Source organism: Nesoenas mayeri (assembly GCF_963082525.1).
Source record: "Nesoenas mayeri genome assembly, chromosome: 1".
In the NCBI taxonomy this organism is placed as follows: domain Eukaryota; kingdom Metazoa; phylum Chordata; class Aves; order Columbiformes; family Columbidae; genus Nesoenas; species Nesoenas mayeri.
In genome coordinates this window covers 152,098,092-152,124,241 of record NC_137541.1, presented here as the reverse complement: position 1 = coordinate 152,124,241, position 26,150 = coordinate 152,098,092, and the positions used below count along the sequence as shown (strand labels likewise).

Sequence of the window (26,150 nt, the reverse complement as noted above, 5' to 3'; positions counted from 1 at the left end):
AGGTACATCCAGCAACAAAATATCAGATAGTTTTCCTTTTTATTTTTGATTTTCACTATAACCCTTTAGTATTTTTTTTTTCGAAGTTACTGGAGTGTGTAGTAGCAAAATATGTCTTCTCTATTGTTGTTTTCCTGTTAAAACCTGTGTTTTTCAATAGAAGTACACTGAAGTGAATGCAGCGAAGAAAATATTTAGTTCCTTCGCTAGGCAGAAGACTGCTCATACTGTTTAATCTATGTTTATATCTATTGAATTTTTAATCAAAATAAATTGGCAGCTCTCTTGAATGCCAACCCTTTAGATTTGGGTTTGGTGGGTTGTGGATTTTTTTTGTTTGTTTGTTTGTTTGTTTTCTTAGTCAATGGTAAATACATGCCTCATATATAATCTTGTGTTATCTTTTCCCTGGTAGATCATAATGTGGTGAAAAGTACAGGTTGCAGCTGCTTAATTTGGGCTTACCTAAATCACCAGTTTGACTGTGTCCAAACTGAAATCAATCTTGTGTTTGCATATTTTACTTTGGAAGAGTAATACAGGCTGTTTCGGGGGATGGTAGTGTATTTCAGTGAAAATTATAGGAAGTAAATGTTTGAATTTGGCTAAAACCATAGGTAAAGTGGCTAAGTTATAAAAGGCTATGCAATTTTGAATTGTCACATTTGGCTTGTGTGCTTTTTATACTTTTTTCCTGGATAACGTACTATCATAATCATGGAGACTCAAGCTACTATATACTTTGGGAAACAGCCATAGCTGGCTTTTAAAGTAGATTAATTAAAAAAAAAAAAAAAAAAGGCAACCAAATTGTGAAACTGGTAACTATCCTGCCTGCTCTTGGCATTAGATTATTTTTAATCTTGCTCAGATGTAACTTCTTGGTGCACTAAACTGATGTAATAAGATTTCCACTGTTGTGACTGCTTGCATGTATTAACTGTTTATGATACATTGTGGGCAGCAGAAATGACCAGTTAATAATCTATAGTAAATCAAAGCACTGGCCCTAGAGTGCTGTTCTTCAGTCTGCCCGCAGTGACTTGGATAATTGTTTTATTTTCACTTTATTCCACAGTGTGGTAACCTCCCTCACTTTTTTTTTAAGCTCATTGTTTTATTCTTTTTGTTTGAAGAATGAGAGGCTGTGCTGTAGCATGCCCTTTGTTTCAGAGAAGTAAGACTTTACTGCTGTGCCTAAATCCTAGATTAGACTGGCTAGCATCTATGTTTTATTGAAAAATACAGTGCTTTATGGCAATATAATATTTTAAATAATTATTAAATATATAATGATTTTTACATGTAGATAAGACAGATAGCAAACCTATTCACTGAAGAGTAAGCAGTTTAATCTGTGAGTTGAGTTTTTGTTGTATTTTAATTCATAAGCTGCAGACATGGGACTTCCCTGTGCTAGAAGTCTTGTCATCAGCCTGCACTGATAACAAAGTTGAGCTCATACTAAGGGAAAACCAGATCAGCTCCAAATAAACATTTGACTACTGGTAGCTAAAAGGATGTAGCCCAGGTTAAAGAGTGAGCATTAAAATCTGTGTTAAAGGCTCTCTTGACTAGCAAGCATCACTTGAGGCTGGTACTGTGGGACAGCTTGCTATTTTTAAAGCTATGGCTATCTTCAACCATATCGGTATGTACTGAGACCCTGTAAACCTCGTGATATTTTACTGCTGTTTTTCCTAGGGAAGGATTTGTGCCGGCAGCACCTGTGGGTGCCTTTGTCAGACTGAGAGCAAAATCAAAGGGCAACTAAGAGGAGGTTCAGCAAATGGTGGGAGGGACTCTGCTGATCTATCTCCCTTTCTGGAAGAAGGGCTGGGACAGGCTGAGGGAAGGGTGCTTAATATACAGCTGAGACTGCTTTCAACACTTTCCTCCATTCTTCACCCCCTTATAAATGCGTTCTTTATTTTTATGGATTCACAGAACTCCATCTGAAGTTCATAACACAAATCACATACCTTCTGGTCTCAGTGTGCTTCATTAGCTGCACTTTGCATTAGGTGTTGCTGAGAAGACAGAGCACATTTCGTGTACAGAATCATAGAATCATTTGGGTTGGAAGAGACCCTCAGAATCACTGAGTCCAACCATAACCCAACCTAACTCTGGCAATAAATCATGTCCCTGAGAACCTTGTCTAAACGCCTTTTAAACACCTCCAAGGATTGTGACTCCACCACAGCCCTGGGCAGCCTGTTCCAATGCCTGACAACCGTTTCTGTGACGAATTTTTTCCTAATATCTAATCTAAACCTCCCCTGGTGCAACTTGAGGCCAAATATGGTTATATTTTGCCTGGCTCAGGAATGCAGGTTAGTAGAGAATGACTAGTGCTGCAAGGTCCTGTCCTCCGTAAAATGGTGATGGTCTTACAGCAGTGTCTAATATGAACCAGATTTGTGGTCAGGCATGAAGCATTTTGCATGTAGAAGTAATTTAGTAACTTGTTACTGAAGAAGTGTTAATATTATTGCAGGTTATTCCCTGAAGACTGAGCAGGCATTATTCTGAGTTTTGTTTTCACTTGAGATCCATTGAGAATTTAAAACTTTGTGCCACAAAATAAAATTAGGTTATCTCCACTTACAAGACAATTGTCTGGAGATTAAGTAGCTACTCTAAAAGCAGGTAAAGGAATTGGCAAATTTCTCCGTAGTATGAGTGTTTGTATGACCTCATTTTTCATTTAAGTGTTTGAGAACTGATAGAAAATAAGTACTCCTTTTGAGGCCACACTTCAGAAGCTGGACCAAGAGTTTTTGTTTACTGAAGTTCATGAAAGTTTTTGAGGATCCTTGAAATATGGTATACTTGTATGGTGCCTTACATTGCCCCTCTTGAGGGCCTGTTTTAAGGGGTTCATCTCTCAGTTTCTCATGATCTAGGAAAATTAGACACGGATCACCATTTTGCTGGAGTACATGATGTTTCAGTTGAGTGCCATTCTACTCCCATGAAACAGTAGTGTGCTACAGGATCATGCTCAGGTGTAGAAGAGAAGGACTTGAGACTTCTGGTTGACTAAAGGTTGGCCATGAGTCAACAATGTCCCTTGTGGCCATGAAGGCCAATGGTGTCTTGGAGTGCATTAAGAAAAGTGTGACCAGCCAGTCAAGGGAGGTTCTCCTCCTCCTCTGCTCTGCCCTGGTGAGGCTGCATCTGGAGAACTGCATCCAGTTCTAGGCTCCCCAGTTCAAGAAGGACAAGGAATTAGTGGAGGGAGTCCAGTGGCGGGCTACAAAAATGATTAGGGGCCTAGAGCACCTTTCTTATGGGAGACTGAGAGAGCTGGGTCTGTTCAGCCTGGCAAAGGCTGAGAGGGGATCTCATCAGTTTCTAAATATCTCAAGGATGAGTGTCAAGAGGATGGGACCAGACTCCTTTCAGTGGTGCCCAATGATAGGATGAGGGGCAATGGGCACAGACTGAAGCACAGGAGGTTCCATCTAAACATGAGGAGAAACTTCTTTACTTTGAAGGTGCCAGAGCACTGGAACAGGCTGCCCAGAGAGGCTGTGGAGTCTCCTTCTCTGGAGACATTCAAAACCCGCCTGGACACATTCCTATGTGATCTGCTCTGGGTGAACCTGCTTTAGCAGGTCGGTTGGACTAGATGATCTCCAGAGGTCCCTTCCAGCCCCAACCATTCTGTGATTCTGTAGCTGTGAAACCTGCCTTTTCTCCCTCTGATTTGGAAGGCAATCAGCTTCATGTAGGTCATTTTTAAAATCCATTTTCGGGTGGTAGTTTTTTGCCTTAGGGAGGCGGCTGGCGTTTTGTGTGACGGAATTGTTAACCGTGCTTGAATTCTCCACGCCGTGTGATTGAGGGAGCTCGTGCTGTATGAGCTCAGTTGTCTGTGCCTGCCATTCATCAGCGCTACGGGTTGCAAAAGCTGCCACTTCAATGCTGCTCTTTGGGTACCCGCTGTCATCTGTACAAATGTTGTGGTGCCGTTGTGGAAACAAGGTCTTCGAGGTCTCATGGGGTCTTGCAGCAGCCAGAACGCACAGAAAGCAGGGAAGGGAAGAAAGGTGATTATTAGAGCGTGCGGGCGAGACGTGGATGTGAGGAACGTAAGGGTGCTCTGGTGCCAAAATAGTGAGTTGTGATACTGACTACTTAGCACTTCAAGGGACAGTCCAAGCGTTTAATCCTCGTAGCTTCTTGGTGAGGTGGGTGAGTCAAGCTGTGGAAGGATGTGAGATTTCACAGCACTCATGTTTTAGAGCTATATTATCAAGATTATTTTTTTAAAGAGATATTCAAAGCAAAAGAATGCTGTATACAGTGGAAGAAAAAAAAGAAATAGATTTAATGTATTTTGGGAGGTGTTTAAAACTGTGTATATCTAAAGTATTGTGTAACGCTGAACTACAATAACATAAAGCACTATAAAGTGTATCTAGTACTCGGCATAGGCTTTGTAGCATAATTTTATTTATAGTTGCATTTCTTTTCTTTTTCCAGTAATTTACCAGGTCGGTAATTCTAGTTTTTAAGCTTTCCTGATTTTGTTTTGTTTTTCCCTCTCCTTTAAGTCTTTTTTCTCCAATCCCGTATTCTCTGTATTGCGAAGAGGATCCTCAAAAATCCAAACTAGCAGAGAAAAATAATGGAATTGTGTCCAATATGAAACTATTTTTTTTTTTCCAAGCTTTTCAGACTGATGTTTATAGCAAAAAATGGAAATACTCTTCAAGAAAAGGGAGCAGTGGTGCAACTTTTCAAGATCTCTAGGAAATCTGTTGATTTTTATCTTTGAATGTCTTTTAATGCTGTTCAGTGTTTCATGAGGACGCTGCGATTATGTTCTCAGCTTTCAATCTCCTTTTTTCTACTAATGGCTGTGTAATGACTTTGAGCTGGGAGATTTTTGTAGGAAAAGCCATATTAGAAAAGATTGGTCTTGCATTCAGTTTTGAATGTCAAGGATCCTAAAGTACTCTTACATTTTCATTTCAACCAGTGACTTTTCTTGGTTTATATATATGTAGGAGAGTATGGGGTTTAATTAGTGCTGTGATCCGTGGAATTTTTTTCTCCCCTGCCTTGGTCTAGGTGGTCAAGAAAACCGTGGCTTTTCTAAAATCTGTGTGCCTATATAGTACTTCATGCTGTAGTTTCCTAGTTAGAAGCCATAACTTTCCCTGCGACATTCTTCTGTCACAGTGTTTAGCAGAGAATGGAGACATTTTAATCTTCAGTTCAGGATTCAGATTTCCAACAAAAGAATGAACTCAAAAGTGGTCTCTCTCCCTCTCTCCAAATGAATAGCAGCATTCAAGGAGTAAGCAGAATCAATGACACCAATGAAAGGAACAGTGAATTCTTCATTGACATACTGAACTATTTAAAGTTATTTCATCAGGTTTGCATTTAGGAATGAATGGTTTTTTTTATTTCCTAAGAAAGAGTATTGACTACAACAGTGCATAATGGACTCGATTACAGTCGTTACTATAAATGCTGAAATGAGATATTACTGTAGGCTTAACAAATATGGCATGTAGCAAAATGAGGAGGTTTGTGGTGTGGCTTACGACCAGTGAACAGCAAAAAGTTTTCAAAGCTCAGCTACATTAGTTGAACTACATTTAATTCTGATGATTCTCTTGCTAAATCGTTAACTTTTTGGAGGCAAAAAAAATATGTTGCTGGCTTAGAAGCACAGTAGAACTTGATGTGAATATGTTGGAGGATATCTTAAAGTGGGCTCCTTGGGACAGGACCCAGTAAAATGTTTTGTTGTACATATTTGGGGGTATTCCAGTTGTTTCATTTATATTCAGTGAAAAAAACGAACAAACAAAGACAAAACCAAAAAAACCAAAGTGTGTGCTATATTTTATGAATTCTTGGCTTTGTATCAGTCTGCAGTTTTCTCCTGGTAGTGTATATTGCACTCCCAGTGGAAGGTTAGGCAGCCCCATTTAAAAAGAATGCAATAATGCTAATCATATTGCCAAATAAAGTTGGCAGTGACTTGATACTTATAAATCTGTTAATTTTCAGACCTTCTAGATAGAACGGCTTATCTGAATAAGGAAACGCTTTGCTAGCGAGATTAGTTGTAATGTGTTGTAATTGAGACTAAGACACTAATTTTTCATTTCTCTTACAACTTCTGTTGTGCTTTACCAATCTCTGATCTTTGGCTGTTCTGAAGTACATAGGAGAAATAATTGCCCCTAACTTTAGAAGAACGTTCTTTATAGCTTTCAAATTTTACAGTAAAAGTTGTAAGTGCAGTGAAATCCCTGTTAGCTTACCACTTGTTTTGGTATATGGCTAAAGAATGGCTTATTGTGTGTGGGTGGTGGGGTTTTTCCTGTGAATTTCATGGATGTATAGCATTCAAAGCTTTCTTGCTAATATTTAAACTTTTAATGTAGGAGCGCTCATTTAAGTCTTCCTAGTGCTAAGTAAACTTTAGCATGCTTTAAAACTGGTGTTGATTTGAACATTTTGAAGTGTCTCTTAAAAATACCAATTACCAACTCTCATTTTTTGTAGGTGCTACAAAATATACTAGAAACAGAAAACGAATATGCTAAGGAGCTACAAACAATGCTTTCAAACTACCTGCGATCATTGCAAGCCAGTGAAAAGTGAGTTTGTTTTGAGATTTTGTTGTTGTTGTTTTAAAATGAAGTTTGAGATGTTTCTTGTATTGGGGAGGGTTTACATGGTCAGAATTTCAATGTCAATGTCTCTTTTCTTCTGTGGATTGTGAGATTCTTGAGACAGGGCTTACTTTTTATTCAGTTTGTTTGCTGACTAAAGTAGTCTGGTTCTTGATCTAAGAACCAGTAAGCATTTTCTTTTAAGGTTGTAGGTTTTATTAGAGCACAATTAGTCAATAACTGCAAACCTAAACGCCTTTTATTTACTTTGGCTCCAGGTTAAACTCAACGAATACTTCATATTTAATGGGAAACCTGGAAGAAATAAGTTCTTTCCAGCAAATGCTTGTACAGTCTTTAGAAGAATGCACCAAGTAAGTACTATGCATACCAGATAATGTAAAATTATAACAAGCAAATATTTTACTATTTTACTTGTCATGTGTGTTGTTTGACATAATTTTTGTTCCTCTCACTTAAAGGATATTTGCTACAGCAGTGCAGTAATAGATTTTTGGATAATGCATCGACTGCTTGCACAGATAGGTATTGGCTCTAAGATGCAATTGCAGATGTAGGAATTTTAATGTAGTTTGAAAACAACTTTCTGAATTTCCCAGGTGCAATTGCATACCACTGGGAAAGTTGTAGTAAAGTGGTGGTTTTTTGTTTTAGAAGCATGAATTTCAATTATTTTCTTAGAGAAAGAATGAAGGGACCTTATGTTGTAGTGGAACAGTGGAGGAGGGGCTGACTTGGATGAAGGATGGTGTATTGAGAATGCTTGAACTTAGTATTCGTCTGTCTTGAACAATGGTGGGCATCCAAATGTGCTGGGAGTGGCATGCAGGATAGTCAGAAAGAGCAATCCGAATAAAAAAATAGCCTTGATGCCTATATTGTACCATATAGGAAGCATGAAGCACAGAATGGGGGGGATAAAGACACCCATCCTCCTTCCATAGGTTAAGCTGAAGTGGTACCTGGATATTTTTCAGCTTATACCTCAGCACTTGGGAGTCTAAGTAAGAAGGTGACCATACCATGTTTGAGTTGTCGTAACAGTTACCTAGTGTTTAAACTCCACTGAAAGTGGAGTTCCCGTTCTTGAACTCAGTTGCATCCTTTCCCTTGCCTGTGTTCTGGTTTTGTCTGACCACATGGTGAGCTAAGGCAACTTGCTAATCCAAATTTGCTTGTGTTCTGCCAAGTTAGTAATTTGAATTACTATGGAGGATTTAGATGAGATTCAGTCTGCTGGGAGTATGTGGCTGTGAGAGGGAATGAATGTCTTGGGTGGAGGAGAAAATACCTCTTTTGGCACCAGTGGATTTTGGATCAGCTCAGTGTGTCTTATTTTGACTTCTCCCTCCTCTTTTCCTCTGAGCTGCTCTGTGTGAAGAGGAAGCTTTGTCATGACAAAGTACGAGCTGCGTCTTTACTGAGGCAGCAATGTGTGCCTGGGTCTGTAGCTGAATTTGGATCCTGTGTCCTCCTGCCACCTGGCTTCTCACTCTTTCTTCTGCCTGTAGACAACTTGGACTGGAGAGAATGGGAAGGAGGGCAGTGTAGTTTAGATGAATATTCAGCAGTGGAATGGAAGTGTTCTTGAAATGGCCTTTCTTCCACACCATTTGAGAAGGAAGGATATTCTTTCTGGCAAATTAGACTTGATCAGTTAGGTGTCTGAATCCCTGAGAATGACCATTCATTCACATGGTTAGAAGTTTCCCTTCTTCTCTTTTCACTGCATTTTATTGTCTCACTGTCTTCTTACCATTATTTCGTTCTTGTGAATCAGAAGTTTGGGAAATGAAGTAAGTACCTATTATCTTTAAAAAATTTTGATTAAGGTGATCTTAAAAACAAGAGTGGAAGAGTGTATGCCTTCAAACAAATATTAATGCAAGCTTTTTAATTTGGGATGTAGATTAATGTGATACCATAATGTAGCTTCAAGCTCAGAAAGCTTATTTAGAATTTTTTCCTTGATGTAAACTGTATTAGAGCACCTCATCATCATGTCCTTTATTTCTTCTTCCTGGCAAGTGGAATATTGCTGTGTAATACTTTAGGAACATAATGGATGCTAGTAGGTGGGCAGAGGAAGTGATGCCCCAGGGTTATTGAAGTGTTGCTGCAAATGTTTTGTGTTATTTTCTTTTTATAAATATGCTAGTCATGCCAAGTTGTATTTTCAGTTTAATTTTCATCATAGCATATTGAACTGATTGTCCACCTTCCTCCTGTTCTGAATCTAATGCATCATAATTCCCATCATGTAGAAGAATGCTTGCCCTGATGCCTTATTTTTTGTCATTTTGCCATGTTTTTTTGGCTGCTGAACCTGTTCTGTAAACTCAGAGTAGCACCCAGGCTGCGAATAGATTTATCATTTTATTTTATTTTTGGCAGAGGGCTTATAGTTCCATCATTCAGCACTTCATACTGCAGCAGCCAATGTGCTATTTTTTTCTAACCTGACGTGTCAGGATGACCAAATGCCACTTGTGGTGCTGCCAGCTGATGCTGCTTGACGAATTTCTCTTCTTGAGCGTGAGACTTGAATGTTTTTTGAATTCCACACCCCACTCGAGTCAGTTTGTCAATTGATTTTTCTCTTGATAGATGTACAAGTTAAGAGGCATGTACTTCATTGACAGAAACTTTTTATGCTGTGTTGGCTTGTTTAATCCTCGTGATGTCAAATGTTGTGGGGTTTTTGTTTTGTTTTCAGAACACATAATGCTGTAGTGGGCTTTTTGTATGTTTTAGGGGAAGGAATTGTTTGGGGATGTGGTTTGGTTTTGATGGCGTGCTGCCCTCCCACCGCATCCCCAGCCTTAAAACTCTCCTGGTGCATTGCTGAAGGTTTGTCTGCTGTGAACGTGTCAGGGTTGGCCTCAATCGCGTTGTCCCTGTGGTGCTCCTGTGGGCTGCTCCATCTGTCACAGCCCTGGGATGACACTTCTCTGCCTGCCTGGATGCCAGGCATGACCCCACGGGTTTGCTTGGGGTTAACTGCTGCCTTTGTGACTTCTTTATTCACCAAACAGAAGTGGCATATGAAAGGAGTCTAACTAGCAGTGAGTGAGAATCTTCTGCTGGTCTGCCTCAAAATTGTGGCTTTTGACTGATCAAATGTGCTTTGATGCATGGGGAAAAGCTGTAAGTGACAAGGCAGAGGGATGCTGCTGGCGTCTTCAGTTGCAAAAGGGTGGATTTCTGAGAGTAAACAGAGCAAGAGCGCTCCATGCTCTGGTCTCTCAAAGACAGGAAGTGACCTGGTGCTCTAGGTCTCTTTCCAGATCTGTGATCCAGTGCCAAAGCTCAGCTCTCCCATGGTACACGCAGCAGAGGAATCTCTGAACCAACAAAGTCAGTGTCCGTCAGGTCATCTCTGGGCTACTCTAGATGATGTCTGTTGGAAATATTGCTCTTTAGGTATTATTGTATAATAGTAGGAGATTGAACAGATGTCTCCTGCTCCAAGAAAAAATTCTTCTGTTCACCTGGGAATAGAAGCTGCCAGTCAATGGCAGTGCTCCTCAGTAAGGGGACACACATACAACACAGGCTGGCTGGTGACACCAGCCTGCATGAACTGCTTGGGTATCATCCCCTCTATGGCAAACTGGGGGCACTGGCTGTCTTTTAGGGAGTATCACAGACTTCCTTCTGTGCCGTAACAGCCATAGCTGGGTTTTGCGCTCTCTTTCCCTCATGTCTCTGCTCTTGCAGTCACAATAACTGTGTTGTTTTTCTTTTGTGTTTGAGTGCAAGCAGATGCTTCATGTTCTAGGATGATCCTGGAGTGGAATGGGAATTTAAAAAGAGAAAAGCTGGGGAGGAGGTCAGGGTGTGAGACAGAGATTGCTTAAATGTCATCCAAAACTAATCGGTGTTTCAGATTTGGTTTTGGAGTGCAGATACTAGTTAAGTCTTTTAAGGTTTTATCTTGATATTACCTGGTTTTGGTTATTGTATCAACAGAAATGAGGCTATCAGCATAAGTGAATTTGAACATAGTATCTTCGGATTGCCTGAAACAAGCGCACGTATTAACTGTTGTCTGAGAGGGAAGGCAAACAGACAAATACTGAAAGGTATGGCTGTGAATAGAGAACTGAAAATTAGAGCGGTGGATTGTGAATAAGTTGCACAGTGCCTCCATTTGTGCAGAGTTGTTAATCACAGTTATCCCTTTATAATTTTTCAGACCTTCACTTGTTCTGGGTCTTCTCTGCCATCAGCTTTTACGTTCGAGCCATTTCTCTGTACTGACCTCCTGCAAACGTAGTAAATTTGTCATTGATGCTCCAGCTCCTTCAGGAGGCTGAGAGGGGCAGGAGATTCTGTTTTCTCTGGGAGGAGATGGGGAAGAGCAGAAAATGCCACCCAGATAACAGAAAGTTTCCAGTTTGTGGCAGGTTCTGCAGGTGTGTGTTTATATATACACAAATATATACAGGGACATATGTTGCTGCATGACACTCTTGTGGTAACCTCACAGTCAAGTGAAATTTATGGACACCTGATCTTTTCCTTAAAAAACAAAACATCCAATGCTGATTACATTTTGTTATCTAGTTTTCTTTTAAAATTGCCTCTGTTAGTCTGTGTTTAAATTTGTCTGGATTCATCACATTTTCCACAGCCCTTCTCAGGATATTATAATGTCCACTGATACCAAAACTAAGGCACATTTCTTTAGAACTTGCAGGACGTAAATAGATATTCTGTAATGTCATTATTTCTCTGTCAACTGCTAGTCTAGCTTTAGTTCAGTTCTGATCGATGGTTTTGATTAGAATCTTAAAGTAAGCATGATTGAGCAACAAGTTTTTTTTCTTCTTTTCACAAATTGTCATACAGTGAGAACTTGTTTTAAGTCTGGAGAAACAGGACTGATAGCTATTGGATGTAGCTCCAACAAGCAGATAATGTTAGGTAGTTGAGATGCAGTTGTGTGATGATGCCTCTAGCATGCGTACAACAGCAGAGGCTTTGTTATGGTTCTCTAATTCTTTAAATGGAATCAAAACATGGCTTTGGCCTTGTTGTTACTGAAGTTATTATCATTTATATGAGTATAAATATAATACTAATGTGCAATTCCTTTTTAATTAAAGTATCAAATATGAAAGCAATACTGGGATGACAGCTTCAGAATAAATTGTAGAATAACTATGCTCTTTACAGAACACGTTAACTACTGAAAGGTTTATGCAGTGTGGTGATAGACTTTAAATTGTTTTGTTTGGTGTGTGTGTGTTTTTTTTTCCAACAGTTAAAAGGAAGTAGATAATTTATTAATTCCTCCTCTAAAAATAGTATAACACTTGCAACTAATGCATGGATTAGAAAAGTCAAAGGGGATGAGTTGCCACCCCCTCATGAAGTCTTTTAATCATCTTAATTCAACAAAGAATGTGCAGTATAAAGTTGAAATGAGTGTGCAACATGTAAAAGAGAATAATGTCAGTCTTTCATTCTGCTAAAAGAACAGCAGACTGAGAAGACACAGATGTCTGCTTGGTGCAAACAGCCAAAATTCACTCTCAGCACTACAGCATGAAAACACAATTTAACCATTTTCAGCAACTGCTTACTGGCTTCTCTTATTACTTAATACTGAGTTGTATGCCTTGAGTATGTCTTCCAAGTTCGAGAATTTTGCTGCATCTATTCCTTAAAGAATGTATTATTAGCTCATGCTTAGATTTATTGAAGGGGACCAGCTGCTGGGCAGGAAATACTGCTTGCAAGGCTGTAAGAATCATATGCTGGGTATTGCTCCTGGTTTTCCCCTAAAAACCTGTTAGAGCAGCCACTCTATTGATTTCAGAATTTCAGCTTTTCTGGAAAGAGAAAGAAGGATGCAGACAATAAAATACAGGCCCTAGACTTTAATGTAAGGAGCACTGATAATGTGATCGGAGTGTATCTTGGAACAGGCTGCCCAGGGAAGGGGTGGAGTCACCATCCCTGGAGGGATTTAGAAGATGTTTAGACAAGGATCTTAGGGACGTGTTTTAGTGCTAGAGTTAGGTTATGGTTGGACTCGGTGATCCTGAGGGTCTCTTCCAACCAAAATGATTGTATGATTCTATCTGCCATGATGTGCTAGGTGGGGATTCAGCTGCGGTTTTCCGTGTGTCTGTAATGATTGTTACCTTCAAATATGGAAGCATGTTTCCTCTGACTGGTGTTCTGAACACCTGTATAATCAGTTTTGGCTTTGTACTGGGTAGGTCTTCCCACACTGTACAGGGGGGCTGAGCAGCTTAGTAAGAGACAGATCTATTGTTTTGAAACTTGAAATTAATCCCTGTGAGCAACCAATGGAGTGGGACAAGAGGACTGTGCTTGAGCAAGATGAAAACATCCCCTGCCTGGGGGAGTGGTTGTCCTGGAAAGCTGAACTGTTCTTTCTAATGGGGTTCACTGGAGCATATCTCACTTTTTCAGAGGGAATACAGTGAATATTGATGTTTAGAGACTTTATGCACATGTTCAGGACAATTGCAGAAAATCTTGACTTTTTTAAAAAATATGTATTTTTTTAAATAAAATAATATTCTTCCAGAGAGGATTATTGGAACCAGTGTTAGCATGAAACCCTTTGACTGTGCTGGCAGTATATCTGTTGAGTACTTACTGAGGACTCATCTGGCTTTAGAGCAGTGTGGAATACTGGTTTTAAGAGCATTATCAAATGGGTGATAACAAAACAAAATCCTCAGTTCGTCTTGTTTTGCAAACAGACTGAAGCAAAGACTGGGCATATTTATGTCAGGAGACGCAATCTTTATGCAAGGAGAAGAAATATATGGCGAAATTGAAACATTTCATCTCCTTGCACATTTTGTACAATAGGTTTAGAAAAGGCATCCAAGGACAAGCTTGTATTCTAGGACTGCTGAAAACGGTGTCGCTTCTTCTGGTTAACTTCAGCGTGGGTTATACAGCTGGCAGTTGGCCATATAGTGCTGAAGAGGCTTAGCCCCTCACGTGGGAGTTGCTCTGTAGAAAATAATAGGGTTTCATCCTTTCTGACACCCTTACGATATTGTTTGCTTGATTGTTCAATTTTTTCTTTCTCACATAGGAAGCATTCTGAGTTCTGAGAATGTGCTATGTGGTATGTGCTATGGCAGCAGTAAGAAAGCGTGGCTGCTTAGAGTATGTTCTTCTTTCCATCAGTTTGTGTTTAACTTGAAAATTATTTTAGATCTAAAAAAAGTGAGTGTACTTGTATTTGCATCTGAAGTCTGCAGGTTAAGAAGATACTAAGAATAAGACTGGAAAAGTTGCATTTTTCTTGTTCTCCCTCGCCTCCCCCCCCCCCCCCCACCCCATATAGATGCAAAATCAGAAGTCGGACATTTACTTTTTGCTGATTGTACCAGTTCTAAGCTGGTGCCACGCAACCGATTTCACATATTTATACTCTAAATATTTTCTTACTGCAATTTGAGATGACAGTTCCTGCTACAACCTTTTGAAAAATACACTGCTTTCTTCATACCCCGTCCTCCCTTATTTATGTGAATAAACGTGTGTATATTCTGCTGACAAACCTGATCCAAACTGATTAGGCTCACCAAGACTGTGTGAAAGTAAGCTTTTCTGCTAAATGCTGTTTCTCTTGCTGAGTCACCTTTTTTTTTCTGAAGTCAGTGATACTGCTGTTATTCAAGAACCATTTTACACTAGACAAAATAACCTCTTCTGAACAGAATTGTGAGGTTTTTCCTTCACTACTTAGCAAATTTGTTGCATTTGAGCATGAAAGATGAAGAAAGTATGAGTTACAGGAAGTATTTCTGTACTTATGGTGGTAAAGTAGCAGTCTTGCCTTGGTTATGAACCGACATAAAAATGCTTTATGGTCCTTAAAAAAACAAGATGAGTGACAATTGTCTAAAACCAGCCTGTTACAGCATTGTAACTGGCATCTATTTGTGCTATAAGAACTTAATATGGTACTTAGATCTTTTAATGAATATTTTAAGCCTATCCTCTCTGGTGTATGGTAGAGGAAGAGAATCCTGTTGCTGTTCCATCCAGTTTTTGTCCAAGTGCTGAAATACTGCTTTTAAGATTTGGTATGACATATATAAGTTGATAGTAAACTGTTCAGACAGATCAATAAGTTGATAGAAAACCAAACTCCAATAGAAGTTGCTAATTGCCACTAATTCTTGAAAAAAATTTGCTTAATGACTATCTTATAGATATGTACCTTATGCTGCCGATGCTGTTTTGCATAATCAGGCTTGACTGTTACAGGGTTGTAGCTGTAAAGAACAAAGAGAAAGGTATTGTTGCTGGTCAGTGACAACATAAAGCTATCAGTTGTTTGCTTGTCTTTTAAATACAATCAACACCACCACCAAAACAAAACCAAAACAGCATAGACTGCTTTCCCAGGCTTTATTTCTGTGTCTGTTTGGTATTAGATTAATAGAATTATCACAGTAATTCCATCTCTATTACTCTCTTTCTAGGTTGCCTGAAGCTCAGCAGAGAGTTGGAGGGTGTTTTCTAAATTTGATGCCACAAATGAAAAGCTTATACCTTGCCTACTGTGCCAACCATCCATCAGCAGTAAATGTTCTCACAGAACACAGGTATGTTTACTTTGCCGTCTTTTAAGTCTAATAGAAAAAAACTGCATAAAATACACTTGTTGTAAAGCTGTGATGTCTCTTTTGACGTGTGTTTGGTACGGTTAGAGCTTGTTCAAGAAAAAAATGTATATTTAAAAAAAAACCCCACACACACCAAACAAAACAAAACCAAACAAACAAACCAAACCCCACAACACAACGCTGTTCCACATCACTTTTGGCAGTGTGTTATCAACATATCAATGATTTCAGAGCATTTTCTCATTTAAAGAATACCACATGCTGGACTCTGAGTACAAACTGTACTGACTGGCATCTTTGTTTAAAAAAACCATCAAGATCAAAACAAGTTTGTGGGATTACAGCATAGTTGACATGAATACTAGTAGACAGTTAGTGAACTGTAACTTAGCCCTGTAAAAGCCTGTATGTTTGCATGTACTTAATGTTATAAAGATATACACTTTGCTTTACTTTCAAGTGATATGGAAGGAGTGTGAGCTTTTCAGGTTTACAAAATTTGTATTTCCTGTTTGTAAGAAGTAGAATGCTGATTTAAGATGATGGAAGTTGCTCAGCTTTGGGACTGACCTTGAATTTGCGTGGAAGATGCCTTATATTGCATTGAGTGAAGAGAGTTGAGGCCAGAATTTGATTGAATAACTTTGCTTTCACAGACCTGTTCTATCTATTCTCCTGATGAGTACTTGATGCAGCAACTGTTAATTTGGGGCTGTTTGTGTTTGCTTGTGGCGCAGGATAGAACCACGACCTTTTTGTAAACGTTATACATTGGACAAATGCAGAATATCTGTTCTTTTTGCCTTTTTCCCGTCCTTTTTTTGTCTTGTTGTGATGGACCAAAGTAAATGTATTTTGAGTATTCTTAGGTCTTCCTAAACGAAGAGCAGCGTAATTGAGTTGTTTTCTAAAGTGTTAGCTTCTCCTAAAAGGTCGCATTTGTTTTAACAGCAACAATATGTGACAATTTGTGAACTTTACTCATAACAGCGTAAATAAAAAAATTTCTAGCCACCAAATACTCTGAACTATCGCTTTTGCTAGTAACACATGCAACTGTATTCCAACCCCACTTTGAAAAATCAAGCTGCATATTGATGTTGCAATTTAAGCAGAAGGATTTTTCTTTGTCAGAAGCAATGACAAATTAAAATTAAACAAGACAGTATATGTTTAAAATGCCCTGATGAAACCCCTTAGTGTTTGTTTTCTTTCAGGTGGCCTACTTCTAGTACTGCTTTCTGTAAATGGTAAAATATTTAGGTGATCCATGCCCATGGAGTTTTTAATAATCTTAGACTTGTTTGTGCCTTTATGCTCTTTCTATACAGAGGTCTGGGATTTAATCTATAGATGGAATATGGCAAGTAGTAGCAAAGTGATCATCTACATCTCTTTAGATTTGGAGATATTTGTGTAATATTATCGCAACTTTCAGAACTCTTGGAAAAAAGAGAGAATAGCCATTTCTGAGAAACCCTGATAGAAATGTATGGAAGGAAAGCTATTTGTTCTGCAGATGGTGAAGAGTAAAATTTCTTCTCTTCTGTGTTGCTTTTAGCATGGGTTGTCTTAAAAATATTGGCTTCTGGTCTGTAAAGTTGCCCTGATATCAAATCCTGGTGAAGTTAATAGAAGTATTATATCATAGAGCAGTTAAGTAATACAAATATGGAAGTAGGTTCAAAGCAATTGTATTGTTCGTAAGAGATAGCTCAAGTGGAGTTAAGTTGTGATAAACGGCTTTCTGTTTAATGCTATTGTATTGCCAGGCATGAGTCAACAGAAGTAAATGCTGGGTTTTTTTTAATTACCCCAGCTTTTTGTTCTAAGCACTTCATTTCTGTTGAACACCGTTGCTGTTGGTACCAAGTGGCTTGAGTAAAAATTCTACTTGAGACAGCTACCATGAAGAAATCAGCAGGTGGCTTTAAGCAGTTCTGAACCTTTTCCTCTCAGAATACAAGAAAACTTTTAATTACATTGTTTTAAAGGTAGGAAGAACCAAGACCTCTGTCAAGAATAACAAACCGATTGAAGGCGTAAAGAAAATGGAAATACTAAGAACTATCCCATTGTCTACTTAGTTGAAACACTTTTATTGTGTAAAAGCATCATTAGTAAATGATGTAAAATTTACTGTGAGGGTTGAGGATAGTCATGATTGTAGTAATAATAATGAAACAACTCTACTGCAGTGAATATTAGATTAATATTGAACTGGAAATTTTCAGAGATGTCAGAGACCGAGGTGGAAGAGTTTTAAGAAACAGCAGTGATTCGTTGGCTGGTTTTGCGGTGTAGTTTTACCAGAAGGTCCAAAAGCATTACATGTGTTTTAATACCAGCAAAAATACGGCAGAGAAATAGATGTTTGCTGAATTGTTGGAGTTAAGTATCATGGTTGTAACAGCTGTGCTATTCAGTAGCGTTTTAGAGAGAGGAGAAAAAGGAGCAGTCTGGAGTGGTTTGATTTGAAACGTGAACTCTTACTGTCTACAGCAGATTATTTCTTGCTGTGAACTCTGTGTGCTTCATAAACTCAACAGATAGGCATTAACTGTACTTCTGAAATTATCTGCATAGCAGATAATTTTAAGTCAGATTCTTATGTCACAAAGTCAGCATTTTCTGCGGTTTATTAAGTTCACTTGCTTTTGTTGGGAACTGTACCAACAAAAAAGAAACAAAATATTTCCTATGTAATTGCCTGAGATGAAACTTTATCTCTCTTTTGTTTTTTTTTACATTCTGTAAAACATACTAGTTTTATTGCTGTATTTTTACTGACACTGTCTAAAAGCAACTTAAATGAAAACGGCTATATTTTGAAGCATTAGCTATATTGTTTCTTTAACCAGTTGTATCACTGTAACAGCAATGTTGTAGTGCCTGTTAAAATGTTGTTGACACCAGGTAAAGATGGTGTGTGTATGCATATGTATAGATAAAACCAGTTGATGTGAACTTAGAATTATTTTGGACTTCTAGTCAAAAGCTTCTTTTTTTAATAGCATTTTTCTGAAGTCAATACTAAATGACAGTACTGGGGATTTAAAAGGGGCATTCAATTGGAATGTGACTGTTGTGGGTTTTTTTAAATGCCATTCAGTATGAATGCCAGCTTGTGTCTCCTCTTTTACGTCTTTGTCATTTGCTTCTTGATCAGTTGTTGCAGCAACATGGGACTTTTTAATTCAATTAGTACAAAATAAGGGGATGAGTGCATCTATGTGTTCATACATGTGTGTATTTATACAAATACACAGTTGGAGGTAAAGGGGATTAATTATATTACTTAATGAATAAAATATTTTTCATGTTCCAATCTTCAAAGCTGCAAACATATTTTGTTTCCGTATGTTAATTATTAGTAGTCAAGCTATTGAAATGAATAGCATCAGAGACCTGGGTGTACGTGAATATGCAGAAATGGGAGTAAAACCTAATACAGCCCATACAGGAGTTCACGTTCCAGAACTGCATGTTTCTGAGGTTGTATTTGCCTCTGATAATCACAATAAGAACAACAACAACAAAAAAAATCTAAGTTTGGGAACAGATTCTCTTCTTAGTTCCACTTGTGGCACTGTAAGTTTTATTCGGGTGTAGGAGTTGGTATTCAACATAATTTCTCCAATTTTATACGGTCTTGAAATTTGGTGGGTACTTTTTGTCTTGGGAGTTGTTTCCGAGCCATTGCATTTTTTTACCCCCTCCTCCCCAGAATTAAAATTCTTTCTGTGTAATGAACCAAGAATTTTAAGAACTAAGTCGTTTTTCCTTAGGTCTGTCATCGTGTATTCTAATTGTGTCTTAAGCCACTGGCTAGAGCTGGCGTGTGCCCGGTAGCGCTGGGTGGTGGCTCTGACGGAGCTCAGTCTTTTGCATGTTTCCACTGGCTCATTCTCCTTATTGCTTTCGCTCATAGTTCCTATAGCGCGACTGTACGTGATCCCTATTTTATTTACTTTATTTCATAACAGTCATACCTCTTTACCTCCATTTTATGAACTGTCAGTTTCTAATATCCCATAGTTTTGTTTGAAAATCGCAGTTTGTGTCCAAGGGCAGGTGATCCAATATAATACAGTATTATTTTTTTAGGAGAGAATTTTTCTAGCTGGTGAGAGCAGGACTTCCTTGAGGGCATAGTGTTTATTCAAAATAGCATTGCTTCCTTTGTGTGCTTCTGCTCATAAATATAATGCTTGCCTTCCAGTAAAAGAAATAGGCTCAGCAACTTAAGGCATGAAAAATGAATTTCTCTCCAATTAAAAAACCCAATTGGATACAGAGTCCAGAAATGGGTAGTTGAGTAAGGAGTCACAGGAGTTCCCTACTGTTTGTGGAAGATCACAAGCCACAAAGTTCAGTGCAAGGAGAATCTCAAGCAAAGCAAAAGACAAGACAGGAGCTAGGGCTGGGATTTTATGTGGACTTTGTCCAAAACGACAAGAGGAAAGATATTTGAGTATAGAACTCACTGAAGGGTGGATAACATAATGAAAAAAAAAAAATCTTAATGTGCCCCACTGATCAGTGGCCATAAAACTCTTTGGAGGAAATACGGAGAGTACAGACCCAATGTAATCAGCATAAAGTATGTAATTATTGGGGGGAGGGTTAAGCTTTCTAACTTGGTTTAAACAACACCATTTATTTTTTTGAAACAAAGGGAAGAAAAATGTTTCCAAAAGAAAAATGAATTTCATTAAAACATAGGCATATATTACTGGTTTTTGGCTGCCTTTTTTTTTATTTTAAATTTTTGCGAAGTGGCAAGCATCAAGCCAGTTTTCAGCTGAAAGCAAGCTATTCACAAATCTTTGCTTGCTCAAGCATTAATTTGGCTGGATTCTCCTGTTCTTTGATAACATGTCCCAAGCATATTCTATGCTTGCATCACAGACTGAGCAGTCTCGATAAAATTTGCGGAGCTGAAACATCACAATTACTCCGAGCGTAGAAATAGAGATCGACTCCGATTGGAAACCCCTTTGTGCCTCCCCCGCTTGGGCGCATCCCGGAGGCTGCGAGGGTTGTGGGCTGATGTCAGACACCGAGAACAGTCCCAGGGAGAGGAGCTGGGCTGGGAGGTTGAGCACTGGGAGGTGAAAAGCGGGTTTGAGGGGTTGCTGAGCCGAACGGTGCCACCGTGCTGGCAAAATGCGGTGCCTGTGTGCAGTCCTCAGACCCATCAGCAGCGACAGCTCCTGCTCCATCTATTACAAACAGAGACCTGCTTCGGAAGTGTAAGTTGTAATTTTAAACATAAATGTTTTTAGTTGCCAGGTTAAATGGCTTTTTTTTTTTCTTCTTCTTCTGCTACTGTGTAGGCACATCTGAACTCATTTTCTTCCCTCCCCCTAGTCTGATTTGCAGCTTTTGAGGCAGCTGTACTAAGGAAGATTTGGCTATATTAATAGGGCTCAGAGACACTTTTCATGGTGACCTTTACAATGTTTCAAGCTGGGAACTAACTCTGTCGCAGACTGTGGAGAGAACTCTTCAGCTTGAGATTTTAGGATGAATGAAGCACGGCACTTCTGTGTGCTTCTCTGCATTTTATTCTGTGAAATGGCTCAAGTAGTGAATTCAAATCTCAGCTGCCTCTTTCTGAAAAGCTGCTTATTTAGGCAGTTGAGACTAACTTGATGATTTCACTGTTCAAAAGTTTTTCCTGTTCAGATGAATAATGCTTTAAAAAATAAAAAACTGCTTAGCTCTGGGCCAGAATTTTATTTAGCATATACTGCCTAGGAGAGTGTGGTACTTGCAGGCATCAATTGAAATTATGACATGAAAGAGCCTTTGTCTTTGGCAAAGCAGCTGTGCTCCTAAGCCAACAACATTGGCTTTTAAGCTGCTGTTAATTAAAAAAACCAGTTGTGAACTATTGTCATATTCAAACAGTATTTTTGCCCACCCATCTTTCATTGAAGGTAGACCTTTCCATTATGTTCTGTATTGTATTTGGTTTTTGCCAGTAAGTAAAGGACGCTTGCTTTAAGCTCTGAGCTAAAATAATGTGCATTTTGCCAAATATGTGATGTCTGTGAAACTGTAGAGGTAGCAGGTTGATATAGCCTGAGCAGACTGCTAATGGCGTCTGTGTGATGGAACCACTCGGGCAAAATTTGGGGTACAATTGTATCAAAAGAATCTGTACATGTGTATTTGTACCAGAGTTAAAACAAGCTGGCATGTCAGAACTTGTCAGAAGGAAGCACTGGAGCGTATGAAAGAAAACATTGTCCTCTTGAGAACATTGGGAGGAAAACTACATCATTCAGTTTTAATTACATCTATCAGCGCTGCTCAGTGAAAAAGGCTTCCTGATGATGCCATTGCTAAGCGTGTTTTTCAGGACTTTGTGTCCGTTTCAAGTGAGCTGAGGTTTAAGCTTGCTATATAAGTTCCTATACTGTGAATAAGTAAAAGGGAGGTGATAAAACAGCCGAGTACCTTGTGTCAAGGAGCAATGAATGGCCTGGAAACTGCTGCTACATTGTGTAACCACAGACTGCCTTTACTTAAAGGGATTGCAGAGTAGACAGTGAAAACAAGATAATACCAGGTCTTTATTTCAGGTTTCCAGGTAGTCAATTTTAATTTGGGCTACAGTGAGTGTTCTCCTGTTTTCAGGCACATCTGTTTCATAATGCTTAAATCACCAAGAAATCATAGAATCGTTGGAACAGTGATAATGAAAATTAAAAATGTGAATGTGGGTGAAATGGTAGCCAGTGTTCATTCTACTGTAGAGACATTAAGTTAAAAAAAGGCATTGTGTTAATGGATAGCTCAGCAAATACCATTTATATAGTGCATTTGTATGCACCCAGCAATGTGGAGATGGCCAAAGTAATTAGGAATGAGGATTTTTGTGTCTTTGCAGATCTAAAGGCAAAAATCAGCGCTGTTCAGAACAATGTTCAATTGAATGGCCTATGGTATTCACGATTGGCACATCCAGTAGAACGTGCTGGTTTGTTGGGGAGAAAAGAGAAGCTGCATAAACATGCACGTGGATTGTGCTGCCCGAAATAGGGAAGAGGAGCAGATTGTGTAAAGGGAATAGTTGATCAACTTAGGCAGCAGAGGCTGTGCATCTGGCTGGAGCAAACAAGATGCAAAGAATGAGTTTAAATGTTGACTTGAAGATGCATATCAAGTAGGACAGATATTTGGATGCTGGCATGGTGGAGGTGCTTGCAGAGAGAATTGGTGGATGAAACAAAAGCAGTAGCGTACATGTGATCAGTGTCATATGCACGGTGAGTTGAAATTTAAAAGCCCTGAGTGCCCTAAGACCAATGGGCTTTCTCAAGTGAGCTGTGGTAAAGATTCCTGTGGAAACTGGGTGCCATACCCTTTTTTGTCCACCCCATCACCTTGCTGGAAACAGCTGCTTCCAGGTGAGTCAGGAGAAGAGGAGGTACCACCATTGAGCTTAGTGTTCCAGTGAATTACCCTGAATCCTCAGTGACTAAGTAGCTGGTAAAGCTGTAAAACTGAAACATGAGTCAAAATCCTGAGTCTTGTTTAGGGTGCCACCAAATCAGTTGTCAAGTTCTGAAGTTGGTGTGATTTTTGTGCTGAGTAAGGGCTGTGACTGAGAAAGCATAAGGCAAAGTGGGTCTTCAGGTTCTAGGTATTCAGAGTTGGCCAGCTTCTTAAGTCTAAATTTAAGCTTAGAAAGTATTCACGTTTATCTGTGTTGCATTATTATATTTTTTTCCATGCAAGGTACTGTAGAAGGTTTTCCAGTGGGTTTTAAGTTTGGCTAAAACCTGATCATGTCGCAAGCTGAATTTAGGAGGCCTGGAGTTGCTGACACATCCCTCTTGAGAGGGCTGTAGCAAGGGCTGCCTGGTGGAGCTGTGGGCATTCCCAAGGGTGCCCAGCCCCTCTCTTTGCATCTTTAAAATGCAAAATGGGTGTTGGGAAGTCCCCTCACTTGCTTTCTTGACTCTGCAGTTGAGTACAGCAGGAATTGCAGAAATCTGTGCACTGAGGAGTGCCTGGGCCTGGTCAGAATGGGGGTGAAGTACTCTGAAGGAGGTGGTGTGATGATAATTCAGAAATGGTGCTTAATGTATTTAAGTAGTGTAGTGTAACTAAATACCAGTTAACTAATCTGAAGTCAAGCTGACGTTGAAGTAAACTGTATAGAAAAGTGCCTTCTGTGAACTTGGGGAAGCTTTAGCAGCCGGGAGGAGAGAGGTCTGGGTGGGACGATGGGTAAAGCACCTACATTGGGATGGGTAGGTCATGATTCATGTTCTTATTCTCCTCTCTTCATCTGTTTGGACAAATGATGTTAATAAGCTAAGTGTCACTTCTGACATGGGGGGAAGAAGTGTGTGTGTGTCTTGAGAGGGAGGCAGGGAGGTCTGTTTTGTCTTTGTGTAATGATTTTATATAGCATGACTCACAGATAATTGAGTGTATTATGGCAGTGTCTTATTGGCCCTTTTTTTCCTAGGGAAATTGAGCAGGTCAAGATTTGCTTTTACTTCTGCATGGAAACACTATACCCTAGGTTTGGAGATCCTTGCCCTTCCCTTTTCGTTAATGTGACCATGATGTACAAACATTCCTCCTTTATTGCTGTTTGTTGTTTCGTGCTGTTTTTACACATTCTAAGTACTGAAACTGGTAGCTGGCTAAGGCTTTCTTTGAAAAATGAGACTATGCCAATAACCAAGGAGGGGAAGAAAAGTTCTAAGTAGTAATTCTGACTTACAGGAGTGTAATGCTGTTAGTAGAAAGTAAGTTCTTTCAGGATACCTCAGAGTAGAATTTACAGGACTGTCACATGAGAATAGTCGTTTTATTGTGGGTTTTCTGAAGAACTAGTTAATTTACTGCAACACGGACTTAAAACATGAGCAATTCCATCTGCAGACATCTAGAGTGACACAGCTTGAATGCAAGAAGATGTTATCTTTTTAATGAGCAGCTTTCTGAATTTCCTTTATTTAGATTTTTGTCTTTAGAATCCCAAGTTTTTCTGCAACTTGTGTTTTCTGAAGCCTGGAAATCAGCCCAGATGCTGCCATACCTTAGTTTCCCCACAGAGAGGACTTCTTTTATTTCCAGTAATTAATTCTCAAGAAAAGCTTGTCCCTCACCATAGTTCTCCGAAACCTGTGCTTCATAAGGAAGCAGAAGATGTAGCTATTTTAAGTTTCCTTGTTAGCAAAGTGACTTGAAATTGCCAGAATGAGCTGCTTTTTTAAGTGAGTTAATGTAAAAAGTTGAAGGGCTGGGCCAGTTCTTGAAAATGATTCCAATATGAAAAACTGTGTGGACAGGGGAAGTAGCAGTTCATGGTATTTGGAGAGCATGGATTTTTTACAGCAGCTTTGCTGTCAAAACAAATGTGTTGTGTAAGTACACCCCCAGTGAAACCCGAACTCGTTTTATAATAGATTGCCCAGTAATTATTTCTACTGTGCTGTGCCATTTGTGTGGCTACTGGTTAGTTGGTCATGTTGCAGTCACACCTTGGGTGTGTGAAATGAGCTCATTAAACGTGTACCTGTAGGAGGAAAAAAGATTCAGAAACATTCTGTGTCTTCCTATTAGTGCCTTGACACCTTAAAAATATTGATACTTGGTTAAGTATGAAGCCATAAGCACATTTATGCTTGTGTATTACCTGTGTAAACCACCTCTAAGGTTACGTGTCATTTTACTAGAAGGGCGGGCTCAGTAATACTACATAGCTCAAATGGCTTTATTCTGTAATTGTTGTTTGGAGCTGTCTTTGAGCATCATTTGCCTAGGATGGTAGGTTTGATCCTATGTCTCTTGTTCCCTGGATGGACCCCAAATCTGCAAATGTCTTTGTTCACATATTTTATTTAATGCAGAAACTGCTCACAGTGCTTAATTTGTACTTGAATTACTTTTTGATTTCTTTGGCTTTTTGTTTTGTTGGCAGATTTCATTGTGAATGAAAGACTGAAATGAAATATCCAATGTGGTTTTCATTGTCTTGGTAATTTGATATTAATTTGCTCAAATATCTTGTGTACGCAGTGAGGAGCTAGGAGAATTCATGGAGATGAAAGGTGCCAGCAGCCCTGGGATCCTTGTACTGACCACAGGCCTCAGCAAACCTTTTATGCGTCTGGATAAATACCCCACGTTACTCAAAGAACTTGAAAGGCACATGGAGGTATATCTTATCAGCATTTATGTTCCAGCTTAATGATGATTTGACAACAATTATTTTAAAGGTACATGTCAAACATGATGGGACCCAAAATTACATTTATTTGCTCTTCCGTCAGCCATCAAAAATATGGGCTGCAATGGTTTAAAACTCAGTAAAAATTCCTGTAAAAGCTAAATGTTTAAGGTAAAACTAGCCAGAGGAGCTAATTTTCACTCCTAGAACAGTTGTGCAGGATCTTTTATTTACTTGACATTGAATGTGTCTCCTGCATGCTGCTTGAGGCTACTCTGTCTTCTGGAAGGAGTGCTGCTTCTCAGGACCTCAGTGTGTCAAGCATGTCACCCACACAGTCACTTTGACTTCTACTGAACACCATCCAAAATTATCTTTCCAATACAGGAAGATGTTTGAGGAGCTACTCTTTCCGCCTTGGCATTTTATAGGTTAGATTTTCTTTGGAGTGTGAAGGATGGATAGAAATAGAAAGCTCTTGCGTCTTTTTCTTGTCACACAATTTGGTTTGTCAGTCAGTGATGATGGTGCATACTAGTCTGTAAGGAATCTAATTTCACAAAGCTAACATGCCTAATAAAATTCTTTAAAATAAGCACTTTCCTTTTAGGATTTCAAAGTCTCTTGTCCACTAGGTCT

At 39.1% G+C, this 26,150-nt stretch overlaps 1 protein-coding gene across 4 annotated transcripts in view; it reads left to right on the top strand.

Moving 5' to 3' along the window:
• The window catches only part of ARHGEF7 (Rho guanine nucleotide exchange factor 7), a 109,935-nt gene that overhangs the window by 53,571 nt on the left and 30,214 nt on the right, over positions 1 to 26,150 (top strand). For all 4 annotated transcript variants that reach the window (XM_080364065.1, XM_080364066.1, XM_080364064.1 and 1 more), the window contains 4 exons: positions 6,541 to 6,635; positions 6,929 to 7,024; positions 15,164 to 15,286; positions 25,361 to 25,499. In XM_080364065.1, the coding sequence (XP_080220191.1) occupies positions 6,541 to 6,635; positions 6,929 to 7,024; positions 15,164 to 15,286; positions 25,361 to 25,499 (453 nt within the window). The remainder of the gene's footprint in view (positions 1 to 6,540; positions 6,636 to 6,928; positions 7,025 to 15,163; positions 15,287 to 25,360; positions 25,500 to 26,150) is intronic.